This window comes from Callorhinus ursinus, unplaced genomic scaffold (assembly GCF_003265705.2).
Source record: "Callorhinus ursinus isolate GAN/ISIS: 27379988/994484 unplaced genomic scaffold, GSC_fseal_2.0 scaffold13, whole genome shotgun sequence".
Taxonomy (NCBI): Eukaryota; Metazoa; Chordata; class Mammalia; order Carnivora; family Otariidae; genus Callorhinus; species Callorhinus ursinus.
In genome coordinates, this window is record NW_027397075.1 from 38335503 (window position 1) to 38349217 (window position 13715).

At 33.6% G+C, this 13715-nt stretch overlaps 1 protein-coding gene across 3 annotated transcripts in view; it reads left to right on the forward strand.

Annotated features, from left to right (window-relative positions):
- The window catches only part of TPR (translocated promoter region, nuclear basket protein), a 67965-nt gene that overhangs the window by 13473 nt on the left and 40777 nt on the right, over nt 1–13715 (forward strand). For all 3 annotated transcript variants that reach the window (XM_025877494.2, XM_025877497.2, XM_025877495.2), the window contains exons 14-25: nt 728–835; nt 1783–2009; nt 2646–2809; nt 3461–3594; nt 3682–3830; nt 5060–5222; nt 6506–6640; nt 7347–7487; nt 8134–8299; nt 9510–9676; nt 10657–10809; nt 11190–11306. In XM_025877494.2, coding sequence (XP_025733279.2) covers nt 728–835; nt 1783–2009; nt 2646–2809; nt 3461–3594; nt 3682–3830; nt 5060–5222; nt 6506–6640; nt 7347–7487; nt 8134–8299; nt 9510–9676; nt 10657–10809; nt 11190–11306 — 1824 coding nt within the window. The remainder of the gene's footprint in view (nt 1–727; nt 836–1782; nt 2010–2645; nt 2810–3460; nt 3595–3681; nt 3831–5059; nt 5223–6505; nt 6641–7346; nt 7488–8133; nt 8300–9509; nt 9677–10656; nt 10810–11189; nt 11307–13715) is intronic.

Here is a 13715-nt window from a genome sequence, read left to right on the forward strand (position 1 = left end):
TGAGCCGTCTTTCACTTGGATAGTATTTAAGACATTATAATGTAAAAGCCGCTCATTAAGAAGCAAAATTTGTATGAATTTGAAATAAAACATAAGATTTCAAACATATTTTGTGCTTTTTATCAGGCTTCTTAAAACTGTGCTCCTAAATCCTTAGTGATACTGGGATGCAGAACTCAATTAACAAAGCACTGCATATAATGGGTCTTTTTAACAGCCTTGTACCATTGGCTGCTGCTTTAGAAGTAATTTCTGATGCCTTTTTTATACAAGCAAGTCTTACACATCTTACTCAACATTTTTACTTCGTTTGATGTTTATTTCTCTGTAAATAGTGTAGAAATGATTGGCATTGTAATATAGTCCTTTATTTTCCTAACAACACAACTTTTGAGAATATGTCTGTGACATCATTTGATATACAGTATTAATTTGGTGTGGCTGTAAGATGGTAGTTTACAGTTAATTGGGAGGGAAGTGGCAGATTCTCCAGTTTGCATATAGTTATAAACATGATGAGCAGTACTTGAGATATTAAGAAATATATGTGTTCATGTTTGTAGAGAATTACTCTTTAATAACTACTATATCATAAATAGAATGTTTTTAGTTTATCAGTTGACTATGGTATTTGAGCACTGTATATTTTTGTTATTCATATAACTGCTTCATTTGTAAAGATCTTAGAAGGGCATGCAGAATTTTCACTTTAATTTACATTTTAAAGGAGATTCAGCGATTGCAGGAGGACACTGATAAAGCTAACAAACATTCATCTGTGCTTGAAAGAGACAATCAAAGGATGGAAATACAAATAAAAGATCTTTCACAACAGGTTAGGATTTTTTTCTTTTCCTATTTTTTTTTCTAAACAGACTGCCCAATAATGTTTAAATCTGTTTGCAGGTATCTAAGATAGGACTACTGCGTATGAAATTCTCATCAGTTAGGAATATGACTCTAGCAGAATTGTAGCCTAGTCATTGTTTTTTGCTTTTTCATAGCCCTTCCTTTTTTTTTTTTTTTTAAGTGATAAACTTTCAGATTGTAACTACTGGTTGTAATAAATGGAATAATTCAAGGATAAATAAGTCTTCTGTCCCCTGCCCAAGTCCCAGAGTATAACCAGTGTTAACAGACTGGTGTATATTCTCTCATGTCTTTCTTCATGTGTGTGTGTATACACACACACACGTAAGCATTCACGAACATATGTAAGCATCCTTTGTTTTTACTGAAATAAAAACATGCATATAGATTGCCACTTTTTTTTTCTTCAACTGAACAAGTAAGGAAATGTAGAACTATTTTGTTCATATATTTTATCCTCATTTTTGTGTGTGGATTTACACATATATAAACACATAAAAACTTCATGTGAGTGGAATTAAAATCTATTTCTCATTCTGTCCTTCTGCCCCATCATATGCTATATACATAAGCATGCAAGTGCAAGCATATGCCCACACAGGTATATATTTCTTTGTTTTATTTGGTCATTGTTTTTACAAAAATGGAACCATACTTGTAGAATCAAGAATTGGTAGTTTTTAAAAAAATACTAGCCTTCGTTACATACTTTTATAGAAATGAAAAATAATTTTTCCCATTAAAATTTTTGTAGGTGTTAATATCTAAACAATAATCTTAATATTTTTAAAATAATTTGATACTAACTGATGGTGTTCATAAAGTAATACTTTTACTTGCAGATTTCTATTCTAAACATTTCCAGAATCAAAGTCAATACTATTTGGTAACAAACTAAAACTTTGTTTTTAGATTAGAGTGCTTTTGATGGAACTTGAAGAAGCAAGGGGTAATCATGTAATTCGTGATGAGGAAGTAAGCTCTGCTGATATAAGTAGTTCATCTGAAGTAATATCACAGCATCTAGTATCTTATAGAAATATTGAAGAACTTCAACAGCAAAATCAACGTCTCTTAGTGGCCCTTAGAGAACTTGGGGAAACCAGAGAAAGAGAGGAACAAGAAACAACTTCATCCAAGTAAGCAATTGACTACCTTGGTTTGTTTAGCAAATGTTTATTGAAAATTTCTTATGTGTCCCTAATCGTGCTGTATATTTAAGAAAAATTGAGTGACAGTCCAAAAAAAATTTTTATTCTCCAGGATCTCAGTTTATGAATGAGATTGATCATAAGAATAAAATAGATAAGTAGATAATTTTAGTTCAATGTGATTAGTGCTGTAATGGATAGAAGCCTATCATTAGGAGTGTAGAGATGAGGACCTAGCCTGGGTTTAAGGGAACAGACCAGGCTTTGTGGAGAAGAGAATGTAGAATTATTCAAGCAGAGTAACGAATTTTTTCCGAAAAAGCGTTTGGTGCTAAAGAAAGAGCAATGGCTATAAAAGTAAGAAGTCTGGGGTTTGGACTGAGTGGAACTGGTTTGATTTTTGCAAATAGGTTTCTCAGATGACTTTGGTGAGTACCTGAGTCCTGTATGGTGAAGGTTTTAAAAGTGGTTCTTAAAATGCCAGCAGAAGAAAGAAAGGGTAAGAGAGACAAAAATATTATGCTTAATATGATAGATGGTAAAATGCTTATTAGTTTATAGTTTGAAATTATAACTGCCTCTCAATCTCAGTCATGTGCAATAGACTGATTTCTTTTTCTGCAGAATTGCTGAGCTTCAGCTAAAACTTGAGAATGCCCTCACTGAATTAGAACAACTCCGTGAGTCACGACAACATCAAATGCAGCTCGTTGATTCCATAGTTCGTCAGCGTGACATGTACCGCATTTTGTTGTCACAAACAACAGGAGTTGCCATTCCTTTACAAGGTAGGTTTTTATATATTATCCTAAAAAATGTTAAATAATTTTGGGAAATATTTTTTAAATGTATATTATAGAGTAGATTTTGCAACATCATAAGCACTGTCCACTCCAATGAACGGTAACTACCAATTTAACTACCATATATGATTGATTGTAACATCACCAATTCTAAAATATATAGTTATTTAGGTATGACTAAGAAAGAAGAAATGCTAGCCATTGTTGAAAAATGTGTATCTTAGAGTCCATGAATTACTGTATTTGTGTATTTTTAAGTATAATTGACATACAGTATGCTATTAGTTTCAGGTGTATGTCATAACGATTTGACATTTCCATACAATGTGAAATGACTCCCACGATAGGTCTGGTTGCCCTCTGTCACCATACAGAGTTATCACAGTATCACTGATCATGCTCCCATGCTGTACATTATATCTCCATGACCTTTTAGTTAAGTTTTGTTTTAACATTTCATATGCAAATATTGTCTCTAACCAGAAACCAAAAATAATTTTAATAGGTTATTTAGTAGATTTCTTCTCATATAATTTCTATAATCTTATCATTTCATTTAAATAAGTCTAACTTGTTTATTTTGGTAGTGATACTTGTGATAAGAAATGTTATATCATTCTTTTTACATTTCTGAAGCTTCAAGCTTAGATGATATTTCTCTTGCATCAACTCCAAAACGTTCAAGTACATCCCAGACTGCTTCCACTCCTGCTCCAGTACCTGTAATTGAGTCTGCAGAGGCCATAGAAGCCAAGGCTGCCCTTAAACAGGTGAAACCACATCATTACACCTTTATCTTGGGTTAGGTTCTTTGAGAACACAGGTTGTCATCTTTTAATAATTTCTCCAATATTTAGTTGCAGGAAATTTTTGAGAATTACAAAAAAGAAAAGGCAGATAATGAAAAAATACAAAATGAGCAGCTTGAGAAACTTCAGGATCAAATTACAGATTTGCGATCACAAAACACCAAAATTTCTACACAACTAGACTTTGCTTCTAAACGGTAAATTTTCTGTTGTTCAAAAATTAATAGTCTAAATAGTCTAAACTTCAGTATTCAAATGAATCAAATTCAAGGATTAATTTGCAAGAGTGTTACTTATTTGTGGTTGGTACTCTAGGGTGAGAAGCTGTGAGGGTTCATTTTTTTAATACTGGTTTATGATTCTCTTGGGCATTCCTAAGGAATCCAGATATTTATTTAGAAAGTTGAAGTTGATGTGAGGAATGTTGCTAGTTTTCCTTCCTGAGATTGAAGGATGTGTTGTTTATGTAGGACTAAATTATTTATAAATGCATCAGAGAATGAGAGGTATATGAACAAATTTCATTCAGCCTTCTCTAGAAGAGAAGCAAGTGCTAGATTATTTTGGGAAAATTCACTTTCTTGGTCATTTATAAAGGAATAACAGTAAATCTCATTTTATAGTTATGAGTAAATCCATTGAATACTTGTTAGTTTAGCAGGTTGGGACAAAATTTATTCCTGTGTATAGTATGTGATAAAAAACTGTTTTTATAAGGATATGGCAGGTAGTTTTCCTCCATACAGTCCAACAATTTGATAACCCACGTAAAAGCACTTTTTTTTTCCCCTATGCTGATAGCTGTAGCCAACCATTTTGTAAGCTTTCAAGCACATAAGAAATTAGGAAGAATTATAGAGGCTCAAGGATCTGGAAAACTCCCTTTCTAACCATGCATAAATACCTTAAATTGCATACCATATCATGGTGGATGTTTGATATATCAACATTATATTGGCATTGTTTTGAATGTGATTAAAGTTCTTATAAATGAATTAGCTTAAAAAGTTAATTCAACATGAAAGTAGAATTTAAAGCTTATTTAGAATTTAAATTTAACTATTAAATTTGGAGTTGGAAGATTTTACATTATTATACAAACTTTTTTTCACATTGGCTTTTTAAAAATTTTTTCTTTAAAGATTTTATTTATTAGAGAAAGTGAGAGACCAAGCATGAATGGAGGGAGAGGGATGAAGGGAGAGGGAAAAGCAGACTCCCTGCTGAGGAGGGAGCCCTATGTGGGGCTTAATCCCAGGACCCTGGGATCATGACCTGAGCCGAAGGCAGACGCTTAACAGACTGAGCCACACAGGCGCCCCTCATATTATTATTCATGTGAAATTAAGCTGTTGTGAAGTTCTTTAAGGCACTGACCTAGAATATAGTATTTCAGTTGCTTATAGAATTATTTTTCTCTCGTAAGTTATGAAATGTTACAAGATAATGTTGAAGGATATCGTCGAGAAATCACATCCCTACATGAGAGAAATCAGAAACTCACTGCAACAACTCAAAAGCAGGAACAGATCATCAATACAATGACGCAGGATTTGAGAGGAGCAAATGAAAAGCTAGCTGTGGCGGAAGTGAGACCAATTTCCTTCCTCTGACTTGCATTATAAATTGCATTTGACATTGGTTTTTTAGTTATTACTTTGATTTTACTGGTTGACATGATACAGATGTTTGAGAGGTTTGTGGATTTGAAGTCCTTATTACATAGTTTCCAAATATCCAGTTGTGCATCAATCGAGTGGTGGTTTCTGTCCAAACTAAACTGGGAAAAGTTTGTTTTTTTTGGATTAAGATTTCCTTACAAGTCTTCCATTTCATATTAAATTTGTAAGTCACTGTTTCTCCAGTTACAACAAAGACAAATGAATATTTCATTCATTCTTGCTCATTTCTGATAAAAGTATAAAAATTTAGCATTAAGTTATATTTCTGAATTTCAACATGAATACAAATGCCTGTTAGAAATTGACAGTACTTTCAATTAAATACTGGATTCTTGATGAATTTTATATAATGTTTTACTTTTTTATAAAGTTACAACTTTTTGATCATTACTTGTGAACAAGGTGCAGTTGTCCCCCATTTTATCTTGGAGAAACACTCAAAAGTTAAGTGATTTCCTGTTTAGGATAGTCATGAAAGATTTGGTTGGTTGGGACTTAAACCTAGGTTTTCTAATTCTTTTGGCTACATTCTTTCATTGTTACATACTCGCACTCATTTGTGGGGAATGGAGGCATCATTTTTTTCAAACTGGGAGTAAGTTTTATGAGTGCTTATTTATGATTTATTATATAAATGTGAATACTTTGAGGATACTGATTTTCAGAGCAGCCTCCCAAATCTGAGGATCAGATTGTACTCTTTATGAGGAAAGAAAAAAGTTGAGATAAATCATTCGGCACTCTCAGATACTTGGAAACCAAGCTTGGATTCTAAAACTTGTGTAATTTAGTAGTAAGGAGGTATGACTGTAGCAAAATTTTGCTTCCCAAAACAAAATTTTGCTTCCCAAAACAAAACAAAAGTTTTGTTTCTTTTACTCTGATGTTTTAGATTTTTTATTTTTGCTTGTTCTAAAATCTGATTTGTTAAGAGGAGAGAAATCACAAATGTGGTAATTGCAAGATTTTTTCCTTTGATCTGTTGATACTTCCAATAACTTTTGCTTCATATTTCAACACATGAAACTTCAAAGAGTTCTAAATCCTTGTATGATGAAGAGATGTCCTCGTCTCTAATAAGCATTAAGAAATACATAGTAATGAAGTGTCATTTTAATTTTATAATGGTATTACTGCATTTGACACATTAGTTTGCTGCATTTTTTTCTTTTACTTGTATTTGCCTCAAGGTAAGAGCAGAAAACTTGAAAAAGGAAAAGGAAATGCTTAAATTGTCAGAAGTCCGTCTTTCTCAGCAAAGAGAGTCTTTATTAGCTGAACAAAGAGGGCAAAACTTGCTGCTGACTAATCTGCAGACAATTCAGGTAAACAAACAAAAACACCTGTAGAAAAAAATTTTCGAAGTTAAATTTAAGTAGTTTTAACATTGTATCCTCTTGGGTTCTTAATTAGAAAATTTTTCTGTCACTTTTGTCACACATTATGATGATAATTGAGTTTTGAGGTTTATTTTAGGACATGTCAATATTCTAAATAAAACCTTGAAACAGAAATGATTGAAACTGTGCATTTGGCAGTTTTCATCCTCAGATCTATATTTACAGAGTCCTGTGCAGTTTAATTGTTTATAAGATTAATTCTTTTAAAATTTCAGGAAATTTGAATGACTATTGTAATATGTTTCTTTTTGTTTATTAAATAGATATGTATTTTTAAAGATTTTATTTATTTATTTGAGAGAGAGTGGGGGAGCACAAGAGCAGGGTGAGGAGCAGAGGGAGAAGCAGACTTCCTCCTGAGCAGGGAGTCCAGCGCGGGGCTCAATCCCAGGACTCTGGGATCATGACCTGAGCCGAAGGCAGATGCTTAACTGACTGAACCACCCACGACCCCTAAATAGATATTGTAATACAAAAAATGTCAAAAGACTCTTGGTAAATATTCTAGACTTTGACTTCTTTATGTAGAAGTAGGTTGTAATCTTATAATCCTCTGTAGCCTTTAATTTTTTTTGTATTGCTTTTTTAACTTTTTTCTTAAGCATAACCAAAAATCTTTTTTTTACCTTAGGGAATATTAGAGCGATCTGAAACAGAAACCAGACAAAGGCTTAGTAGCCAGATAGAAAAACTGGAACATGAGATATCTCATCTAAAGAAGAAGCTGGAAAATGAGGTGGAACAAAGGCATACACTCACTAGAAATCTAGATGTGAGTCTGCTTAGTAGTATGAATTTCTGTAAATTGTTTATTTCCAGAAATGAAGCTGGTATGTAGGTACACCGCCCTCTCCTGTTGAAGCATGGTTTTGAAGAGACTTCTTTCAAGCTGTTAAGTTTTTCTTGCCTCTTTGTGTGCCTAGTAATTTTGGGTTGGGTACCATACATTGTGAATTTTATCCTATTAGGTGCTATTTTTATATTCCTGTAAATCCTGGGTTTTGTTCTGGGATGCAATAATTGAAAATAGTTTGATTTTCTTGCTTTTTATGATTTATTAGCTTCCCAAAACAATGCTCAGTCTATAACTTAATTATTCCCCACTATTAAGGTGAGACCTTCCTGAATACTAATCGCAGTGTCCAATGAATTGTGTTTTCAGTCTGGCTGCTGGGCATTATTCCTGACTCTCTGTGAGCACCAGATGCTTCACTCCAGTCTCTTTGGATGATTCTTAACCCTGCCTAGGGTAATGTCACATGTATGCACTGATGACTTTTTTTTTTTTTTCCAGTTATTTCAGATCTGGTTTCCGTTACTCTATCTGGGCCAGAGTTTAAAGTATTATAAAAAGATAATGTGAACCTCTACTTAAGAACCTAAAGATAGCCTTTGCAGGATTAATGTATTTTTTTTAGGTTCAACTTTTAGATACAAAGAGACAGCTGGATACTGAGACAAATCTCCATCTTAACACAAAAGAGCTACTAAAAAATGCACAAAAGGAAATTGGTACATTGAAACAGCACCTCAGTAACATGGAAGTCCAGCTTGCTTCTCAGTCCTCACAGAGAACTGGTAAAGGTAAATCAGTAATTAAGTAGACTGATAGTAAAGTACTTATTTTCCTTTTTTTTTTTTTAAGATTTTATTTATTTGAGAGAGAGCAAGTTAGAGAGCGAGCAAGCAAGCATGAGCAGGGGGGAGAGGGAGAGGGAGAAGCAGACTGTTGAGCAGGGAGCATGACTCGGGGCTTCATCCCAGGACCCTGGGATCATGACCTGAGCCAAAGGAGACGCTCAACCGATAGCTACCCAGGTGCCCCAGTAAATTACTTCTTTAGGCTGATAACATATCTTGTAAATAAATAGCCTGTTCTTTGTGGATAATAGCAAAAGAGAAAAACTTTTTATTCTTCATATAGTAAAGCTTAGTTTTAGGCTTAAATTAATAAATTTGCAGACTCAGAAGATTCAGAATAGTTCTGTACGGCACCTGACCAAGGTATGCTCTAGTTTTCCAGTTGTTGAAACCACTTATTGATACTTTAAAATGTTTCCTTTGAGGAGAGTTAATACTTGAATTTTCAGCTCTCCCTTGGTACAACTCTGCTCACTTACAGAAATAATTGATTTGTTTGGTCTCTTTTAGAGTAGTATTCGTAATCATTGTTCATTGATAGCCTTAGGTAAAAGATTTGTTTCATTATGCTTCTCTATGAATACGCCATTTCAAATGCAAAGCCTTCAGTCCAGATAATCTTTAAAAAAATGGTAAAATAGGTATGTATGTGGCTATGTGTATATGTGTATATGATACATAAAGATATACTGGATATATAGTTTTTCAATAGTCAATAGTGCTTTCATACAGATATATGATAAGAAAACATCCTTTTCAATATGCAATTTCTTCCTTTCCCATGGATTTTAGGCTGAAAATTGAATTGAATGATTTAAGATTTAGTGTTTTAGAGTAAGCAGTGTTTAAATAATAAACTAAGAACCTGGTAGTATCTTCAAGTAGCTCCCTCAGTTTAGTGCAAATATTTAGTATTCTTCTCTTTTAGAGATCTTTGTAATATTTGTAATAGCAGATTTCAAATATTTGATATTTTGAAGAAATAACAATATCTGGCAAAATACCTGTTTTTAATTTGTCATTTAGCATGAGATGAAATATACTTTTTAGATAAGTACTTCTACCTTAATCCTGATTTCACAAATTCTTAGATAACAGTTATCTCTAATGTCATTTAAAATGTCAATTTTAAGAAAGCTTTTAAATCTTTTAGGTCAGCCTACCAACAAAGAAGATGTGGATGATCTTCTGAGTCAGCTAAGGCAGGCAGAAGAGCAGGTTAATGATTTGAAGGAGAGACTCAAAACAAGTACTAGTAATGTGGAACAGTATCGAGCAATGGTTACTAGTTTAGAAGAATCTCTTAACAAGGAAAAACAGGTATATACAATTTTAAATTCAATCTGAAGGCACTTAACTTTTTTTTAATTAGGAGCTTGATGTGTGTAAGCACTCTAGTAATTGTGAGTTCAAGTGACATCATTGTGTTTACCTCTTACACCTTAAAAGTACTTAAGTCTAATAAGCCAGATGAAACCCATAAAATTCATAAAACAAAGGAGAGTATAATTGCTGTAAGAAAGGTACAGATCAAATGTTCGTGTGAATGGGAAGGAAGTAAGGTTATTTATCTCCTGCATGACTTCACGAGAGAGATGGCATTTTTTCACAGTCTTCGAAGAAAAGTATCATTTGGATAGTCAAAGGTAGAAGGTTATTCCATATAGTAAGAACCCTCAGCCAAGTAAAAAAAGACTTCAGATGAGAACAGGTTGGCTAGTGTATTGACTTTGTGAAATGAAATAATGAGAAATAGAATTACAAATGTACCAAGAACCAAATGTGAAAGGTTTTTAAATGTCATATTAAATTATATTCTGTTAGATTATTAGAGAGCTCTTGATTTTTTTCCAACATGTTATAATCAGAATTTGTTTTAATTAGATTAAAGTGTAGTAGATTGGAGGATAGAGTCTTTTTTAGTGACTATAGCAATAGTCTAGGGCCACAGTTTTAAAAGATTTTTTTGTGCTTGGCGTCATGAAAATCAAGATATGTGGGGGAAAAACCTTTCAGTGGTAGAATGGACAGATTTGGCAGCAAGTAAATATGAGGATTGAGAGAGAAATGGGGAACTGGAAATTTCACTTCATAAGAAAAATGGCTAGTAGCCAAGTTAGGAGGTAGCTTAAGATTTTCAATGTTTTTAAACTCTTTGATCAGCATTGATGGATTTTTTTTAATACAGGCAAATGTTAATTTTTTATTACTTCTCAAATTTAGTTTAGACCTAGAGAAACTAATTCTATAATTTTAAATGTATATAATTTTTATATCCTATTATTTGGATGATGGTAAAGGTCACAGAAGAAGTACGTAAGAATATTGAAGTTCGTTTAAAAGAGTCAGCTGAGTTTCAGACACAGTTGGAAAAGAAGTTGATGGAAGTAGAGAAGGAAAAACAGGAACTTCAGGATGACAAGAGAAAAGCCATAGAGAGCATGGAACAACAGGTAAATTGGTTTATTAACCTTATCAGTCTTCTGTGTGTGTAAAGATTTGAATAGCTCATTAATATCAGCAGATACTGCTTGAACACAAATTTAACATAGTTTCGTGTGTTACTCTGCTCTTTAGGTCTGTAGATGTTTTCTTTTGAGAATTTTAGACTACTTTATGGTAGTAGGTATCAGTGCTGCTTTTTAGAAGCCTCTGCCCGAGCATTGACTGGTATTTTAATGAATATAAACCTTCAAAGTGTGGGCAGATAACATCAAGTTATCTTTTAAATTAGTAAGAAGTCCCTTTGGGCTAGTTGGATATTTAAAATCTGTGTTTACTATAAAATAAGTTTGCGGTTAACTCTGGTTTTAATGTTGTTCTTCTGGTTTAGTTATCTGAGTTAAAGAAAACACTCAACAGCGTTCAGAATGAAGTACAAGAAGCTCTTCAGAGAGCAAGCACAGCTTTGAGTAATGAACAGCAAGCCAGACGTGACTGTCAGGAACAGGTAAATGTTGATCTTGTAGCCAGTTATTAAGAAATGAGATTTGATCCTAGGGAACAGTTCTTGGAGTATATTAATACTTTTGGGGGATGGGTGAACCGTAGAGAAATGCAAAGTTATTTGCGCTATTGTGGATCTTGGACTAAGATCAGCTGAAAAATGTATGTGAAGGCTAAAAGTAAATAGTGCGATAACCATTTACAAATCAATCTTCACAAATGGGGAAAAAATATAAAAATACAAGTGAGAATAAAACTGAAGTAGAATGGGAAAGGAATACAAGTAAGGAGATTAATAATGTTTTCATTTTTAAGTTGGGTAATATATGAATAACCATTTCGTGACAGTTTTTTTTTTTTTGGTGCGAAATGGTGGTCCTGACATTTATTGATTACTTGTACATAGTACATATATGTACGGAGATTACTTTAAAAATTGAATACAGGAGAAGGTACTTCAAAGTAATTAGACAAAAATGAATTATCCTTGGCATATTGCCAAATATAATATTGGGAATTAAAATGAATATATCCATAATACAATATTAAAATAAATTATTCTCATTTCCTTTTGTTGACTTTAAGTTTGTATGCATGTGTACACATGTATTTTAGCATACCTGAGTTATACTTAGCCTTTATTTCATAAAGCCTCCTCCAAATTGCTATAGTCTTCATAAGTTTCATTTTGAATAGTTCTTTAATATTTCTTCTTTGTTTTGGGATTGAGGGTTGTTTTTCTCCAATTTTTTTAAAATTTGTTAGTTAACATACAATGTAATACTATTTTCAGGTGTAGAATTTAGTGGTTTATCATTTATATACAACACCCAGTGCTCTTCACAAGTGCCCTCCTTCAACCCCATCACCTATTTAACCTATCCCCCCACCCACCTTCCCTCCAGTAACCCTCAGTTTGTTCTCTATAGTTAAGAGTCTGTTTCTTGGTTTGCCTCTCTCTTTTGTCCCATGTTCATTTGTTTCTTCCTTAAATTCCACGCATGAGTGAGATCATATGGTATTTGTCTTTTCTCTGACTTGTTTTGCTTAGCACAATACTTTGTAGCTCCATCCATGTCATTGCAAATAGTGAGATCTCCTTCTTTTTTATGGCTGAGTAATATTCCATTGTATATATACACCACACCTTCTTTATCCCTTCATCAGTCAGTGGACATTTGGGCTCTTTCCATAATTTGGGTATTATTGATAATGTTGCTATAAACATTGGGGTGCAAGTGTCCCTTTGAATCAGTATTTTTTTATCTTTTGGATAAATACCTAGTAGTACAATTGCTGGATGGTAGGGTAGTTCTATTTTTAACCTTTTTTTTTTTTTTTAAGATTTTATTTACTTATTTGACAGAGAGAGACAGCAAGAGAGGGAACACAAGCAGGGGGAGTGGGAGAAGGAGAAGCAGGCTTCCTGCTGAGCAGGGAGCCCGATGCTGGGCTTGATCCCAGGACCCTGGGATCATGACCTGAGCCGAAGGTGGATGCTTAACCACTGAGCCACCCAGGCACCCCTCTATTTTTAACTTTTTCAGGAACCTCCATACTGTTTTCCAGAGTAGGTGCACCAGCTTGCATTCCCACCAACAGTATAAGAGGGTTCCCCTTTCTCCATATCCTTGCCAACATCTGTTCTTTCATGTATTGTTCGTTTTAGCCATTCTGACAAGAGTGAGGTGATATCTTCGTTGTAATTTTGATTTGTATTTCCCTGATGATGAGTGAGGTTGAGAATCTTTTCATGTGTCTGTTAGCCATCTGTATGTCTTGGAAAAATATCTGTTATGTCTTAAGCCCATTTTTAACTGGATTAATTGGTTTTGGGGTGTTGAATTTGGTATGTTCTTTACATATTTTGTATGCTAATCTTTATCAGATACGTCATTTGCAAATATCTTTTCCCATTCCGTAGATTGCCTTTTAGTTTTGTTGTTTGTTTTTCTGTGCAGAAGCTTTTTATTTTGATAAAGTCACAAAAGTTTATTTTTGCTTTTGTTTCTGTTGTCTCAGGGGACGTATCTAGTAAGAAGTTGCTACAGCCAATGTCAGAGAGGTTACTGCCTATGTTCTCCTTGAGGATTTTGATGGCTCCTGTCTCATATTTAGGTCTTTAAACCATTTTGAGTTTATTTTTGTGTATGGTGTAGGAAAGTGGTCCAGTTGCATTCTTCTGCATGTGTGGCTGTCCAATTTTCCCAAAATCATTTGTTAAAGAGACTTTTTCCATAACATATTCTTTACTGCTTTGTTGAAGATTAATTGACCATATAGTAGTTGTGGGTTCATGCCTGGGTTCTCTGTTCTGTTTCATTGACCTATTTGTCTGTTTTTATGCCAGTATCGTACTGTCTTGGTGACTACAACTTGTAATATAACTTGAAATCTGGAATTGTGATGCATC